This window comes from Lepidochelys kempii, chromosome 9, assembly GCF_965140265.1.
Source record: "Lepidochelys kempii isolate rLepKem1 chromosome 9, rLepKem1.hap2, whole genome shotgun sequence".
Taxonomy (NCBI): domain Eukaryota; kingdom Metazoa; phylum Chordata; order Testudines; family Cheloniidae; genus Lepidochelys; species Lepidochelys kempii.
This window is the reverse complement of record NC_133264.1, coordinates 72,490,146-72,508,674: the sequence shown is the minus strand read 5'-3', so window position 1 is coordinate 72,508,674 and position 18,529 is coordinate 72,490,146. Positions and strand designations below refer to the sequence as shown.

The following is an 18,529-nucleotide window of genomic DNA, read 5'->3' as shown; positions in this document are numbered from 1 at the left end:
ATTTCATTTACTGTGTTTTGATATTTACATTAAAGTGCTAAAAATATAGAAGACTGTTTCCACTTTGATGGTCTTAGAACCTGTAGAAATATCAGGTATTATGTAAAAGTGCAACCTACAACTAGAGATTTTACACTAATATTCAAATAAACCTCACAACAATGATATTATGGAACAAAATATGTAAGTGTAATTCAAGAAAATGGATGAATGCAATTTTATAAAAGTTTAACACATTTTAGTTGGTAAAATTAAAAGAAAAATATGATTAATATAAATTAACTGTAAAAGTCTTTTAAAAATGAGATATGGGAAAAGTTTAATTCATAATTAACATCAGAATTTAAATTAATCTACAGGCATAGTATTTTATTTGAAAATAAATGCATAGCATATAAGCATGAAATAAACTTTCCATGTTGTTAATATTAGTTGACCCCTTCAATACTATGTTACATTAAACAGAGTCTACCAACCCCCTACCTAGTACAAAATTACCAATTTTCTGGGGTTTGGGTTAGTGGGTAACTCAAACAAGATGCCGTGAATTTCAGCCTAAGATTTCTCCCCAGACTGGCTGTTTCTAGATTTTCCCTGCAGGTCCTCCTCCATCCCAATCCCTTGATTCCTATTTACAGAGATACACTTTATATCCCGGTTAGCAGTACTGACCCAACCTAAGAATGATCAACAAACATCCTTCTGTATCTTGACTCAGAATTGTCTGGGTATACCGCAAGAAGGACAGGAGACTTGTTATGGGTTTTAATCAAGCCACCACCTTATTCTATAGATGTCTGGGCCTACCCAGCAGATAAAGTATACAGTGCAGGCAAATCCATGCTTATTAAACTCAATTCTCCAGGACTTCCACCAGCCCCTATTTGTTTCCATCCAGGTCCCCCAGCCGACCCATGGCTTGGACCTTACCATCCACCAGCCTCGTAAGAGGGTTAAGGAGGGCTATGAGAATGGAGGGGGTTGGCTCCCAGCCATACCGATCATAGGAGTCCCCGAACCCCCTCCCCTGTTCTGTTCCTTTATCCAGGACCTCCTTTTAAGTCCTTTACCAGGCCATTTATTTGGTCACTGGCTGCCCTCCCTATGGAATACATTCACTGAACATCCACCCAATATTACAAAATAAGTTGTGACAAATCGCCTACCACTTTTTCTATTCACCAGAAAAGGTCCATCCTCACACCTGCTGTGAGGAAGTTGAAAAATCACACTCCACTGAAGCCAATTGTTGTGGTGTGGGAAAAATTCCTTCCCAGCCCCGCTTTAAAAAGGGCTACTAGCGTAATGCCCACAGCAGGTCCTAAACCAGCCTGCCATTCACCTTCACTAGCGGAGATTGGGTGGGTGCTGGCTTCCTCACTGCTTGGACATAGAGACTTGCCCCTCCCCCAGATTTCGTACCTTTATGCACATTCCTGGGGGGCAGGGGTGAGTCACTGCTGCAAAGCACCTTTTGCAGCAATTTCTGACCTTCCTCCTCTCTCCCCGCCCCCCAACCACAAAGCAGAGCTGCCTTTCTTTGGGTAAGCCCAGACAAATTTTGCCCCACTGTTAGTTGTTGTGCAGTCATTAGCATGGAATGGTATATCAGAAGTGGGTTGCGGTAGGGGCTGACAATTAGATAAGATCCAGTTGCTGACAAATGCACACAGAAGGGATATAGGACGACAGCAGACTCATTTGCAACCTAGACTGAAACAGTGGCTATAAAGGGGTGGTTTCAGAGTAGCAGCCATGTTAGTCTGTGTCCACAAAAAGAAAAGGAGTACCTGTGGCACCTTAGAGACTAAAAAATTTATTCGAGCATAAGCTTTTCGTAAGCAGCTCCCTTCATTGGATGCATTCAGTGGAAAAGAGGTGGTGATACAACCTGAAGGCTTGCCCAGATTTTCCAAAGATTATTCCCCAATGAGGAAAGACTCATGGGGAAAAAAAATACAAATAGACCTGTGGGGTACATCTACATACAAGCTATGGCATACACATACTTGGACAAGCTCTCATCTGAGCTAACATACCAAAAATAGTAGCGTAGCCATGATAGCACAGGCAGTGGCAGTACAGGCGAGCTGGGCCAAATACAAAACCCTTTGAACCCTGTAGGTATATGCTTGGGGTGGCAAGCCCGTGCTGCTGCCTGTGCTACCATGGCAATGCTATTTTTACTGTGCTAGCTCAGATAAGAGCTAGCATGAGTACGCATACAGGAGCTGGAAATCACACCCATTGTTCGTAGGGTAGTTGTAGCCGTAGGTACAAGGGAAATGAATGGCAAACCAATTAATGCATAATTTTCTTGATCTAAACCACACTATAGGAGTTTTAGAGTTAAAGGAAGACACTATAGAAAGTTTGCTGGCTGCAGCTTGTCTTCTCCAGCTGTCTCAAGTCATTGAAGTGTGTTGCAACTTTCTCATGAAGCAGCTCCATCCTTCAAACTGTTTAGGGATTCGATCCTTTGGAGACGCACAGGGTTGCATGGAACTCTTGAAGGTGGCACATCTGTACACTATGGTAAGATTATTAATCCAACCATTTTGAAATGACAGTATGAAGAGCAGGCATGAATACTATATTGGATCTGTAAAATCAATGGGGTGATGGAAAGATGGCCAGGGGTTATTGCAGCAGAACTTAGCTGAGTGCAGAGATGTATTGATGCTGTAATTTCACAGACTGATGCAGAGGCTGTGCTCTCCATTTGCACACCTGAGATCTAGAGACACTGAGCCTTGCTAAGGTACCATGCGTCCAGGAACTCCCAGTGCAGGAGTATCCTGCACAATGCCTAACAAGAAATATGTGCCACAATCCATCCTCAAAAGGAAAATGTAATAGGTGTAATTACTGGGATGAAATTGGGAGCTGATAAAAACATTAGAAAGGAACATTTGATTTTGTTGTTTATATTTTTGACTTGTTATTTAATAACTTGCTGTTATTAAAAAGAAAAAGTATGAACAGCCATCTTGTTATATTTGAAGATACTGTATGCAAGCTATATTGTATCCTTTGAAAAGTCAACAGGATTCTGGTCTAGCGGCCGTCAAGGAAGGACAACAGTTCATCTTTATTGACTAATGGTAGTGCAAAGAGAAGTCAAACACTGCTTTCAAGGGGTAGGCAAACAGGAAGAAAGGCAAAAAAGAAAAAGTAGATGAGATTTAGAAAAAAATACAAAAAAGTGGCAAGTATAGCAAAATTAATGTAAGAGGAAACATTCTGAGGAAACAAATAGCAATTTTATTCTCAAACTATGAGCACAAGATATCAACAAATTTAGTAGCAGTGTAAAGGCTTCACAATTCTAAAAGCCATTCCAGAGATAGAAGTAAATTAATTTGGACATTGTGGCAAATGAGGACAAACGCTGGGATGAATTTGAAGTCACAGGTTACAAATTTATTAAATTTAACACAGCAGAGAGGTATTACCCTCCTTGCCAACTATACTCTCAGATATCAGGCATTTTAAGTGGTTTCAGTGCAGGGTTACATGGCTCCTACCACATAACCCACAGACTCTCCTCAGCCTAACCCTAGGACTCAGATCACTCTTCTGAATCCTATCACTGCATCAGTTTCTCTGACAGGGGGACAGAGGGTACTAAAGGGGGAACCTTGGCCCCCAAAGGCACAAGGCCCATCAGCAAAATGTCAGGTTGTTTTTTTTTGTTTTTTTTTTTTAAAACACTTCTGGGAACTCTTGCTTTTTTCCTTTTAAGATTGGAAACTAGCTACAAGTTGTGACAAACTTACATCCCTAGCAAACACTACATCCTATTCTTATTTAACTCCTCCAGGATGCCCTGAGGAATGCAAAAATACCCACCGGGCCTTAGCTAGTTTGGCCCCTATGGGAAGAAAAAAATCCTTCTTGACCCCAAAACAGGTCAACCCCACTGCATCTGCAATAACACAGCTCTGAAGCTACCAGTTTAATGTGGGAAGGGTGGGGCTGTTGAAATGGGTCAAAATGAGGCTCCACATGGCCTTGGCTAGGGTTTAAGTTAATGAAAGGGATGTGTTAGGGACCAATCACTACCCCCGCTCTCCCATCTGGCCAATGAGTGGCTGGAGACGAAGCACTTGGAGAGGTCACCTCTGCATCCCCCAGTGTGTGTTCGCCTTCTCATTTCTACTGGGATCTCCCAATCACTGATGGCCCCATCCAGTTTTTCACCCAGTAAGGTGGGCAAGTAGCATGAACAGATTGACGGCACTTTTTGTGTCCCTTCCTATAATATTACTAGAATACATATATACACTTATAGAGTTTGTGGACAATACCAAGCTGGGAGGGGATGAAAGTGCTCTGGAGGATAGGATTAAAAGTCAAAATGATCAGGACAAAGTGGAGAAATGGTCTGAAGTAAATAGGATGAAATTCAATAAGGACAAGTGCAAAATACTCCACTTAGGAAGGAACAATCAGTTGCACACATACAAACTGGGAAATGACTGCTTAGGAAGAAGCACTGCAGAAAGGGATCTGGGGTCATAGTGGATCACAAGCTAACTGTGAGTCAGTGTAACACTGTCGCAAAAAGCAAACTTCATTCTTGTACGCATTACCAGAAGTGTTGTAAGCAAGACACAAGAAGTAATTCTTCCACTCTACTCTGCACTCATTAGGCCTCAGGAGTATTGTGTCCAGTTCTGGGTGCCACATTACAGGAAAGATGTGGACAAATTGGAGAAAGTCCAGAGAAGAGCAACAAAACTGATTAAAGGTCTAGAAAACATGACCTATGCGGAAAGATTGAAAAAAATTGGGTTTGTTTAGTCTGGAGCAGAGAAGACTGAGGGAGGGACATGATAACAGTTTCCACGTACATAAAAGATTGTTACAAGGAGCATTGAGAAAAATTGTTCTCCTTAACATCTTAAATACTCACATGTATCCAGGAGCTGAGGCTTTCAGAAGAATATAAAATATATCAAGACTCAGGGTAAAGTCATGAGATTTGGTCACACTGCACAGATGTTACTCCCACTCCCCCTCTTTCCTGCTACCCAGATGGAGCAAATCCCAGCCTCCAGAACTGGCTCCTGTTCTTGTTTACAAAATGAAGCATGGTGCTGGCGAAGTGAGGCAGAGAAGAACACTGCAAGCCCCAGAAGGGGGCCTTATATCGCCCAATCACTAAGTGCTTAGGGACAAGAAAGGAAACCTGCACCTTCTGGAATCAGTTGAGGAATAAATTTAAAAGAAAATTTGTTTTAAAGTAGATTGAACCTGTCTTACAAAATGTTTTGGGGAAGGTCAGGTAATACTGCACACACCCTGAACTTCAGGGGAGTGAACTGAATAAAAGATTATGATTTTGGCCCATCACCAGTTCAAACATGTAAAAATATCCAAATTAAGGGAGCAATTTACAAAGGCATATTGCAGATAGAGAGATTGCTTGCAATATGAACTAATAGTAAACAGATTAGAAAATCAGCCACAAAAAAGCAAACCTGAGAACTTCTGTTCAATTACTTTAGTTATTGATGCAAAGTATTAACAATTTCCTGCCTGGTATCTCTCTCATGCAGATGAAGCCTGTTCTGATAAACAGCTTGTACTATTTTTGTAACTTAAAGTGGATTTCTCTTCCTGTTCCTATTCCCTGGAGTATCACAACATTAGAGCAGGATGTGTATTAAGGACCAAAGTGAACATCTCCTTTAAACCCCCAATACTGTTATTTTTATATCTATTTTAAATACAATAACTCTTTTCAAGTTAAATAGTAATAAAGTCTCTAACATTACTATAATGAAGTCTATAACATATTACTGCCTACAAACAAAACGCGTGATATTTTCAACTTTGAAAATGTCTCCATCTCCTTGTTCCAGGTTGCATTATATTTTCAAATATGATATACTACTTTAATGTAATTGTAGATATTAATTTATATTTCAAGCACATCCACTGAATGCAAACATACCTGGCTACATGTGTACAACAAATATCATCTTTAATTTATTTTCCTTACTACTGACTTGTAATTAGACTTCCAGAAGTAGTGTTTTTTGGGAAAATAAAAATATTGCTTTGAATGAAAGATTTTAGGACACCAAGATTCATGGCAAAATCCTGCAGTCCATGGAGAACTGTACCTGAGTAAAAACTGCAGGCCTGGGTCCCCAAGTATTTGAGATTTTAGCGGGAGAAATGTATAACCAGGACTGAATTTCCATGGTCTAACAAAAGGTATTGTTAAAGAGAAAATGTATTTTCTCTTGCTATCTTTTCTGCCCTTAGTAGTACAAATATGTGGTCAAGACTTGTCACAGTTTACTGCAAAAGAATGCTGAGGTAAGAACTTGGTGTATTTAAGACATTTGCATTCATCAATATCTAACCAGCAATAAATTGGACATTCAAACTGATTGTATGTATTCTATTCCAGGTTTATTAGTATAATTTAGCTCTGATTTTCAATCTTAAATTGTTTTAGAACAACATATAGTCGTTGTGTAGAGACTGTGCTGGAGTGTAGGGGCTAGCAGGTGCTGCTTCCTCTTCTGAAACTGGGGCAGCATCAGGCCTCCAAAACTGGGTAATTTCCTCCTTCTTTTACATGTACTTGACAATAGAGTAATGGATTACAGAGAGAAAGTCTCATGTTAAATCAAGATAGAAAAGCTTGTTCATGAAAAGCGCGCGCGTGTGCGCACATACAATTTTTAAAAATAAGTCATTTAAATAACCTGGATTTAAATCACTCCATCTTGATTCAGAGCATAAGATGGAGTCAAAAATCCTGGATTCTATTCCTGATTTTGTCACTGATTCACTGTAAACTTTGGACAAATCACTTACAGAATCATTTTCAGAAGTACTTAGTAACCATGCTCCTCATGCAGCTGAAACTCAGGTCATTAATCTCTATAAAATGGGTGCAACTTTCAGGGGTTTTGAGAGACCTAGAGAGTTGTTTTACTTCTAATCTTGGATGAAATATCATATTAATAGTAAAACAATCTTTAATAATCCCTCTATATATTAAGAATAAATCATTCAATCTGAGTGTTTAATGCTCAAAAAAGTGAGGAATTTATCTCTCTCTGGACCTGGGTGCTCTCTAGGCATATGGCATACAATCTTCTCCATACTGTTGTTAATGAACTTCACCACCATTGTGCTTCTGTTCCTGGGCCTCTCTTTGGGCAGAGTGTGACAACTAAGCCAAAGTGTTTCGAAAGTTTGTTCACAACATAGCACAATGTTAAAAAAAAAATCACTACCCTGTAATTCTGTTTCTTTGAAGATACCACCCAAGATTCTTGTCCTGGGGCCTCAGCTTTCTAGTGCCAAACTGGTTCGAGATCTCCAAGGTATTAGATTGTTGACACGGACAGTTGGGTATGAGCTTCTCCCCTGAGCTCCGTCTCACCTCTGCCTCTTCCCCCGCCAGAACCTTCTAAATACACTCCTGAGGGAGCACCCCTAAAATTGCCAACTCACCAGGTTGCCTTTCCTTGCCACTGCTGATGTATCAAAGGAGGACCCCTGAGCCTGCTAGGTGCTAGTGTGCTAAGGCAGAAAAAACATAGTTGTTCTTCTACCTAGTACTGAAATGTCAAAGCAACTATGATGATGTTTCGAACCTCTCATGCATGTTAGCCCTCCATGCCTCTGATGAAGGAGTGACCAATGGCTTGAAAGAGATGGAGCTGCCTAAAAATAGTTAGTTTCCTCAAAAGAACTGGAGTAGCCATGGGGGAAAAAAATCCAGTGCACGGTTCCTGTGCGGGAGCTCCTTTGCTAACCATAAAGAGACCGACTGACAGAAGATTCTAGAAGGAGCTGAGGCAGCAGTAATTAGAATGGAACACATGGCTCAGACCCAACTGCCAGTGTCTCCAAGAACAAAGATGTAAGATCCAGAGGAATTCTAACCTATCTTGTTAGTAGTGGTGTACTATTATTTATGTATTACAGCAGTGTCCAGAGGCCCAGTTTGGATTGGGGGCTCATTGTGCTTTGCTCTGAAACAGTTCCTGGCCTCTAGATCTATCCTGTTCATACACTATCTCTAAAGAAGGCTAAAGCCACAAAACTCACTTTGATATCTCACTTAAGTCATAAGTCACGGTCTGGAATTCACAAATGAAAGGTTGGCATAGAAACTCAGTACAAATCCTCTAGATCTTTTCTATGTGGTTTTCAATTGCATTCTACATTTCAAGTTATCTATTTCTTTTTAGGCATGGAAAACAATTTCTTAAAGAAATTAATTTTGGCTGTACTTAAGAAACCATGTTAGATTCAGTAATCTGTAGAACATTTGTCTAGATTCTATTGGGAAGCAGGCATACAATCTATGCAAAAGATGCATTCTCTGTTCATATACTGTATCAGGGTGTCAGTAACATGAGTTCATTGAAATCTATTCCTTTCTAGGAACACTTCACAGAAGTAATAAAGAATCAGGAATTTCTTTTGCTTCCTGCTAGTGAAATTGCAAAACTCCTGTCTAGCGATGACATCAATGTACCAGATGAAGAAGCTATATTCCAGGCTTTAATGATGTGGGTGAGACATGATTTGCAAAGCAGGCAACAAGACCTAGGAATGCTCCTCTCTTACATTAGGCTGCCGCTACTCCCACCACAGGTATATGAATGTATAGTAAGGGGTAATAGCTTTAAATCACTACCTGCTCAAAATCTTTCCTCGCTGCCAGGGTACAATCCAGCTCAGTAGGGGGCTGTGTCACTCCTGCCTTACAATCTTGGGAGCCTTGCAATGACTTGCTGAAGTAGCTCCCACCTGGGCCACTCAGAAACAGCCTTTCCAGTATTCAAGCCACACCTTGAAGGTCTGTATGCAACTGCTACCTGCCAGCCATCTTTGGGTTACACTGTGGCACTCACCATCCTCGGTTATTCTGCAGAGTGACCCTAACACACACCCCAGTCTCAGATTTTTCCACAGACATGTTTGTCCTACTCAGCCCTCTCTGGGACAGTACACATATTTTAAATTTGTTATTCCTTTAAGGGAATTGTATCCCAGTTTATTATCTCAAATAGTTATTCAGACTCCTCAGTTTAAACACATTAGATTAGTGTGATGCTCTGAACCTTAAGGGAACACCCTGCACCCCCTTGTTCATCCTTAAAATATGATTGTGTGGTATCCAATGCAAATTTGTCCTGTCGGATGTCTTTGGAGGGCTCATGATGCACTGAGCATTGTTGTTATAGTATTCTTATAGGTTGTAATTTCATGTATATAGTTTGAGGCTCAAAATGTGTCCTCATGGCTTAAAACAAGCCCAGGCAAAACTCTCCAGGAGCAGAGGGGCAGTTCACATCTCATCAGGGCATGGATGGGACAAACCCAGCCCAGCCTCACAGGAACAAAGGACACCGGCCTAGGCAGCAACAAAGGATCTGTTGGACTCTCGAGTGAGTCATCCCCCTTTCCTTGGTCAGTTTGGGACTACAATAAGGTAATGCTCACCTGAGTCTGAAGGAGTGGGGAAGCAAAGCCAAGAGGGAAGAAAGAACATGATAAAAGGGAGAGACATTTGCCATGCAGTCTCTCTTCCACTTCCATCTACAGACACCATCAAGCAACTGAAGCACTGATCAAAGAGGAGAGCCTGGCTGAAAGGCAACCAGCCAGCCTGTGGTGAGAAGCATCTAAGTTTGCAAGGGCACTGAAAATGTTAAGATCAGCTTAGAATGCATTCCGCTTTTATTTCATTTGACCAAATCTGACTTCTGGTGCTTGGATTTATAAACACTTAAAATCTATCTTTTGTAGTTAATAATTTTGTTTGTTTATTCTATCTGAAGCAGTGTGTTTGGTTTGAAGTATGTCAGAGACTCCCCTTGGGATGATAAGCCTTGTACATATCAATTTCTTTGTTAAATTGATGAACTCATATAAGCTTGCAGCATCCAGTGGGCATAACTGGACGCTGAAAGATGGGGGTTCCTAGGGTTGTGTCTGGGATTGGAGATATTGGCTAGTGTCATTCAGTTGTACAATCCAAGCAGCTGCTGGCCAAAAGTGCTCACTCACGTAGCTGGCAGCAGCTTACATGCCAGAGGCTGTGAGTGAACAGCCTGGGAGGGGGGGTTCTCATAACGAAGCAGGGTAAGGCTGGATCCCAGAGTCAAGGATTGACCTAGCAGATCATTGGTCCAGATAACACCAGGGGAATGTCACAATTAGATAAAGCAGTAAAAAGTTTATTAACTACAAAGAAATTGATTTGAGTATAAGTAATTAGGCATAAAAATCAGAAATGGTTACCAGAAAATACAGATATTTATTAATGCCCAAACAACTATATTAGATTCAAGAAAAGTTTCTCCAGCAAATTATTGCAAACTCAGCAAACTCTGAGATCAGGACCCCTCACCCAGAGTCCAGCACCTGATTCCTTTTTCTCTTCACGTGCAGTGAATGCGATAGGCAGGGGGAGTAAAAGAGGCCCCAGGGGGCGTTTGTCCCTCCTTTTTATAGATTCAGTCCCCCTCTTGAAAAAAATATTTCAAGTTGGGCACTAAGAGACAAAGAGTCTGTTTGGAAGGATGTTCCCTGATGGCTTTTTCTCACCTGGTTGAGCCTTCTTTGTTTCCCTCCCAGCTTGATGACTCTGTTTATTGCTTAAGTGCAAATTAAGGCAAGTACACATTCCTTTGTCTAGAACATTCCTATTTGCTGATTTCTGTTTTGGCAGGGCTGTGGTGTTTGAAATGTGTGTTAACAACAATATACAAGTAAATCTTATAACTTTACATAAAATGTTGCCACAAATATTTTATCAGGATGATACTGACCAGCTAATTATGAGTTTTTAAATGATACCTGAAAAGACATATTTTGTACAAAGATTATTACAATCATGTGTTGGGTGCTAATACAGGGGCGTATTCTGTCTCTCACACACAGATGTACGTATTTTCAGTTTGGTAAAGAACATATTTCTATACTAAAAAGATTTGATATTTTGGTAAATGGTCAAGTAACTATTATTGATTTGCAAAGATCCAATAAACAGATAAAAAGGATATCATAAGGCCAATATGGTTATTCGTGCTGAAAATCTGCCCATTTTTAAAATACCAGTCTACAGCGTATCTACCTGAAATGTAGTGAGTGCTTTGCTGTATTTTCTCATCTAGTAACAGAAACTTGGATATCCTACAAAATCACTAAATTTAAATTGCAAATCAGTCCGAAGACTGAATAATTTTTAAAAAACATCCAAAACTTTTATTGTCTTGAATTTTAGCAGCATACCACACAACATAGAAACCAGCAGTGTACATTTCATTACATGCATCATTACTCAACCTTTAACATTGAAATGGACACTTTATCAAAGGGAGTCACAGAGACAGCTTTACAATTCTGTAGTGAGTTGACATCTTATTACAGCTTTGTGATATTTGTGGTATGAGACTGTCAATGCAACCCAACATCAAAACAGAATGTAATGTGTTGCAATGCATTATATGACATGCATTGTTAGATATCACTTCATAATTATTTTATGGCTTTCTGATTCTCTTAATATTTTTACTCTATGCATTTCAACCATGCTAGTTGGTCAGAATCGGAGGTCATTCCTCTTTCCTTCCTAGTTTTTTTAAAGGGTATGAGAGGGACCCTAGTCAGTCTGGTACGCATGTCAGAATATGAAGTGCTGATCAAACCTAGACTCCAACACTGCATGTGGGTTCCCAAAGTGCATAAGCTTCTACAGTTGCAGGCTGGATATCGATATTACACATATTTCATTTAAAAAATAAAAGACAAGCAGTGGTGAGCTGGAGCCAGTTCGCACTGGTTCAGGCGAACCGGTTGTTAAATTTTGAAGCTGGTTTAGAACTGGTTGTTAAAGGGGTGGGGAAGCTCAGGCGGGATGGACAAGATGTGGCCCACGGGACCGTCCTGTCTGTTCTGCCTGAGCTCTCAGCTGGGGAGGCTCCCACGAGAATTTTTACTGACCTGGCGGCACTCCAAGCCTTCGGCAGCACTTCGACTGTGGGTCCTTCACTCGCTCTGGGTTTTCGGCGGCGAGTCCTTCAGTGCTGCCAAAGACCTGGAGCGAGTGAAGGAACTGGTTCTTGAGCTTCTGGCAGCTCATCACTGGACATAGGACTTCTAATTAGTTTCTCTATTAGTAAAGTTGCCTCCTTTATTATATTGGACGAGCTTCTGCTTCTAATCAAGCCAAAGGGAGTTTTGCCACTGACTTCAATGGGAGCAAGATTGTGGCTGTTCATAAGAGTAAATAAAAACCTTTTCAAGATTTTATTTTCTTATATTTACATTAGTTTGCATCAGATAATTTATTTGGACTATGACAAACCTCACATGAAAGATGGGCCCAAGATAATTAGATCTGTGATTTTGTTTCAGATATTAAGCTTTATCCTATCTTTTATTATTTAAATGAGTATAGATCAATCTGTTTGATTTCTCAGTTACTAGCAGATCTTGAAAATAGCCCAATGTTCACACATGACCTTGAGTGTCAGAAACTTCTTATGGAAGCTATGAAGTATCATCTCCTACCGGAAAGAAGGTCCATGCTGCAGAGTCCTCGAACTAAACCTAGGAAGTCTACAGTGGGTGCACTTTATGCTGTGGGAGGCATGGATGCTACTAAAGGCAAGTTTGGAAGTTTTTTCAGTTATTTTAGGAACACCCAGATAATAAGTGACAAAGCAGTTATTGGGTTATTAGAAAGTTTCTAAACACAGAAATTTAGGGATGAAAGAATAAATGATCCTCTTACTCTGTGCTATGCCTTCAAGCAGGAAGACCCACAGTTGTAAGTAATAGATTAACTTCTCAAAGTTTAGACTTCAGGTTCAATTCAGAAGAGCACTCAAAAATTTAGAGGTTTACAGCAGAATTTTTCTGAAAAAATGATGAGAAGAAAATTATATTATTACCTACGTGTGGCCAGTTTGGAAATACTGTGAAACGATCTTTTGCATATTGTTTTAGAACTTTGAGCACCAGTCTCAACCAAATCCTGAAAGGTGAGAGGGAAAATATAGAAAAGTAAAAAAAATTAACTCAATATTATTGGACCATTTTAAGAGTATCATTTATTATCGCTTCTAAACAAAGCTAATCACATATTTTAAAAAAGAGAACCTTTCGTTAGAGTCTTGGGTTTTTTTCACTCTTGCAACAATACATAACATTTTTCAGTACTGCAAAGAAAATTCCTACAGCTTGTCCCTGAAGACTAATTGTTACAGTGGTGTTCTACATTTCCCAGCCATCCCATTGTTGGAACGCCACTGCCTTCCCCTTATAAGAGGATTAAGGGGGCTAGAGGAGGAAGGAAGTTGGTTCCCTGGTGTAACAGATGTAGGTGCCATGAATTTCCCTTCCTCAGCTCCCATAAGGGCTGATTTCCTTTACAACCTTGTCCAATCCATTTTATCCAATAACTAACTATAGCCTTTCCATAACAGGAACCTTCATTTGACATATGCCACAATTTTACTTACTAAATTGCAACATTACAACCTAACTCCCTTGGCCCCACCCTAATGGGTCCCAAACCTGCTGTGGAGAAGGTGAAAAAGCCCATACTGACAGTGAGGGAAAAAATCCATCATAGCCCCTGAGAGGAAAGGGCAACTAGTGTGATACTCACAATGGATCACGAAGGGACACTGTTCCTTTTTTCTAGATTCTATGGGGCAGAGGGGGAAGTGCTCTCAGCCTCTCAATGATCCAAGTGAAGCAGAGCTTTCTCTGGGACTGCATGAAATATAAATACCACCACCTTCCACTTCCCCCAATTTGTTCCAGCTATTTCCTGCTCCTCGTTGCTCTGCACAAGTAAACTTTCCCCCCTTCCTCTACCTCTGCTACCAGATGTGGAAGGATCCCCTCAAGATGCAACAAACCCTTTTCTTCCAACCAGCTGGACAAGAACCCAAAGCATACAGTGTGGTGAGCACATTCTCACACCTGAAGTCATGTTCAGTCATAATGGCATGTACACAACCAAAAAATCAAGGAAATATCACTTAGCAGTTTCTTTTCACAGTCCGCATCCTATTCTTTAATGATTTACTAAGAATTATACATAGAAATGTCATTCAACAGCACTCTGTGATTAAGCCTTTTCAAATTACTAACAAGAGACCGGAAGTACAAGTTCATATGGACTGTAATACTTTTATGTATGTCACTTTAAAAATGGAATAGTTCATACATTAAGGAACATACTGATTAATGTTCTGCAGGAACCTTACCCTCATACCTACAGTATGTGAGCCTGGAAATACAATTATTCCAAAATGTCATAGGGTTACGTCACAGAGCTCCTGCTCTTCAGAAAATAAGCAGCAAGATAGGATGTTATAATTAGGTTCAAGACTAGTGATTCACTCCTTTATTACATTTTGCTGTATGTAATGAATATTAATAGCATTTCAAGACAGTTGCCCATTCCACTTTTAGGTTTTAAAAGTATTACATATACTGAGTTCCTTTAAAAATTACAGCTCACCTCCTAAACATCAAATATCCATAACAGCCAGTGTTATGAAGAGCAAGAAAAATGGTTAGCATGATTGATTTGTGTTCCCTGAAGAGTCTGAAATAATTGCAACTCTACAATCTTTTAAAAGTGAAACACACGTGATGACACCTATCACTAGATAAAGGAAAGAAACTGAGGCTCTTTCCTGAAGTTAGTTTCATCAAACTAAATGATATTGTTGTAAATCATCTGCTACCAAGAACTGTAAGCTTAAAGATAAACTAGGGTTTTTTTCCCCCATCAAAAGAAAAAAAAGGCAATTTGTTTTCCAAGCAAGGACTATAAAAAGAAAGGACTTTTTTTATGAACATGTGTACTTCCCATCAGTGACTCTTTTTACTCATTATCTTGGAAAGAGTCCATTTGTTTGAACTTTCGCCTTTTGATGGTTAGGAAGTCAGTATTTCCTCACTTCCCCACTTTCCCATAACCACTCTGACTCACATCTTGAGCCTGCATTGGATTTGTAAGATAAAATCAATCAACACCTAACTACTGTACACTAGTACAACAGCATGGGGAATGGGAGTAAATTATCACCTCTACCAATAATGCAATTCTGTGAGGAGAACAAAAAACCCCCACTCCCACCACCCCCCGCCAAAAAAAAACCACCAAAAAAACTCCACAACCACCTATGGTACCATTTGTATTTATCAGAGGATATTGTGAAACAGCTCAAAGGAAGATCAAAACTAGGCTTATTTGCTGAAATTTTCAGAGGCGTCTAGGTTCCCAAATCCCATTGAATTTGAATGGGAGCTAGCTGCCTGACTCCTGTAGGCTTCTCTGAAAATTACAGCTGGTATGCACAGATACACTGTTACCAGATGTGCCCGTTACTTTGGGGTATGCTCATTTATTAGGGTTACTCTTCTGGGGTGGGGGGGTCTGTAATTCTATTAATGTACTGCTTATGTCACTTGTGTGTTCATATGGAGCTCTACTCCTTCCTTCTGCAAGTCCACTCCCAATGGAGCTATCTTGCAGGACCTAGGTTCCCCAGGACTGTGATCCTCCAGCCCTAGAACCAGAAGAACACACACACACACACACAGAGCAAGTCTGAGCAGACCAGATCAATCAGCACTCTCAAGCTGACCCCCTTATATGTCCCTATACTCAATGGGTTGGGTCAAGCAGCATTTTCAAGCTGTCATCCTTATATGCCCCTGGTCTCATCAGGCTGGGCCAAGCAGCACTTTCAGCTGCCACTCTTATGTGCCATAGGTTTAACATGTCCCTATCCCCACTTTCACGTCACAATTATACTGGTAGTAACCCACTTGATGAGTATTTTGGGCACTGTAGGGATCTTTAGCTTAGGTAAAAGAAGCGTTGCTGCAGAGTAAATGGGGGAAGCTAAAAACACAAAAGAGTAAAGTTGTGAGAGAGAGAATCAACCAGCTTAGCCATAAAAGTTACTTATTCAATAATAGTGATAACTACACAAGGAGAGCCTAAACCAACATAACAGTTATATTATTAAAGGTTAATACCTGAGGTAGAAAAGAAAAAGAAAAAGAAAAAGAAAAAGAAAAAGAAAAAGAAAAAGAAATCTCACCCATTCCATGAGGCTTGAACTGGTCGGGGTTCCCAGGTGATGGTGGTAGCTCAGTGTCCTGAGTGCTGGAGAAAGGCAGAGCCCCCAGCACTATCAGTCAGGAGATGGAGTCCCAGTGGAACTGAGGCAGAGTTTGGGCCCATGCATCAGAACACTTACTTGGGCATAGGTAGGGGTTTTTGTAGAGAAACAACAAGGGTTCAAGGAGAACATTAGCTTTGTTTATGGGTAAACTGATGACTCAAGGGTTTTCTTTAGGCTAGACTATAGGAGCTGATCACTCTTGGCTATGGGGTGGTGTTTTCTTCCAGGGAGCTCACAGTACAACTTGGCTGCTTCAGTATTTTGGATATCAATCAAGGATTCATTACTAGAATTGGCCTGATAACTGCTGATCTGGGTGTGTGCAGGTGTAGGTTCATTAACGTCTGGAACAGAGATCCCCCATGCAATGCTTCCCTGCTTTTCAGGTACCAGAGTTCAGTGCGCTTCTCTGTTCTCCATTCTGTATGCAAATGGAGAGGTCTCCCTGTCCCATCTTTCAAGCAGATGAGGCTAGGGGAGTGGTCTCTGTTGTTCAATCTGTATACTAATGGAGATTTCTTAATCTTGTCACCCTTGTCAGAAGAGGTCTAGCCATGTCTCCCAACGCCCTTCACTGCTTTCTGCAAGCCTTTTCTCTGATCAGTTTGGTTCAATCAGAGACTTGTGGGGTGGTGTGTCTTTCAGGAGTCAAACAGGCTAGATACTGCGCCCTGGTTCCCCAAAAACACAGAGCTGACTAGTGTCACCATACAGAGTTAATGTAATTTCACCTACTTTTAAAATTAGTGGGTTGAATGTTTCTTTAAATCTTTTGAAATAATCAGACTGGAGGATTTTGTGAAAGCTCACGCATTAGGAGAGCAGAGCAAATGGGGAGGGGTCAAAGGAATGAGTAGCAAATAGGCAAACAAAATGGAGAGCATTGAAAGAGGTAGTGAAAGGGATATACAAATTCAGAATAAAAGGAGAGACTAGGGAAGGGGAAGAAAGTTTAAAACTAGGAAAAGGGACAAGATCAGCGGGGGGGGGCGGGGGGAGAAGGCGGCCAAAATATAAAAAGACAAACCATTTTAAAATGTTATTTTAAACTTCTCGATTTCTTTAGTTCCATTGCCCCATTATTCCTCCAATGTATCTGGAATGGTATATCCAAACAGGGTCTGGTAGGCAGCGATGTGTTCCATGGTGTTAGTCAGAGCAGTAGGGATTAGTCAGATTAATTTCAAGAGTCATTAGATTTTGAAAAGCATGCAACAGCCACCAGAAGGAGATAAAAAGAGAACATTAGATATTGTTCTGGTTATTTCAATATACTTAAACATAGTGTGGAGTCACTCCTGACTGGATTTGTGAGAGTACTATGCAGTAAATTCTAAACCTTCATTCCAGTTTCTTCCTGCTGTTGTGTTGGTGCCATAAACCATACTTTAATTGCTAATTACAGGGCTTGTGGTACTTGCCTTCACTTCTATCAAAATTAGTAGATTTTATTCACATTAGGGGACAGGCAGAAAATCAATTTGTTTTTCCATATGGTTGCCTTCAAGACCACATGAATGAAACCACCCAATCATGCTAGAAAGAATCTTCGGACTCATAGGTATGATTAACAATTGCCGCCTGCCTACCTTAGTTACTGGGCAGTTGCCTCCCCGATGTGTTAAATCAACAATTATGGAAGCAACAGCAACTACTGAATGACTGACAGGAGCCATTGCTTTGAAAAGTGTAATTTTGAGTGGCATGGAGTCAGGGTTCTAATAATAGAGGTAGAAATGACCCTTTCACTCAAAGCATTACAAAAAACACAGCAATGTAAAAAGAAAAGTGAAAATACAGATCATGTATTATTGCAGATATAGGATTATTTCAAGCCCATGACATGGCTGGAATTCATGGTAACAAGACAATTTTACCGTGTCTGTTTTTAATAAAATAAAAAGTATATCAAATGTTGTTTTGGATGCACATGCAGGACTCATATACATTCATAAATATATTAAAGGGCAGATATTTAAACATGGCATCTGCAATTTTTCTTATGGTTGCAACAATTTAAGTACGAATATTGCTAGGCACCACAGTGCCCCCAGATACCATATTCATAAGGAAATGAAGAGAAGAGAACCTCACAGTACCTAAATAACTCATGAATTTAACAACTTTGCAAAATTAACTATAGCCAAAACATTTGTTTACATCTAATTCTGCAGTCTCTAGTGCTTGGTTTACTTTTATATGCCTGACGATGCTATACCAATGCATTTAATGCAGCTGTCTCAGTAAGTCCCCAATTTTCAACCTAAGAACTAGATCTCAATAAGAGTCCATGCACAGCATTGTCAAAGCCTTCAAAT

At 40.3% G+C, this 18,529-nt stretch overlaps 1 protein-coding gene across 3 annotated transcripts in view; it reads left to right on the top strand.

The window, feature by feature from the left end:
• KLHL4 (kelch like family member 4) overlaps window positions 1-18,529 on the top strand; it is a 77,017-nt gene that overhangs the window by 47,918 nt on the left and 10,570 nt on the right. For all 3 annotated transcript variants that reach the window (XM_073360870.1, XM_073360869.1, XM_073360871.1), the window contains exons 4-6: window positions 2,339-2,535; window positions 8,425-8,637; window positions 12,474-12,660. In XM_073360870.1, the coding sequence (XP_073216971.1) occupies window positions 2,339-2,535; window positions 8,425-8,637; window positions 12,474-12,660 (597 nt within the window). The remainder of the gene's footprint in view (window positions 1-2,338; window positions 2,536-8,424; window positions 8,638-12,473; window positions 12,661-18,529) is intronic.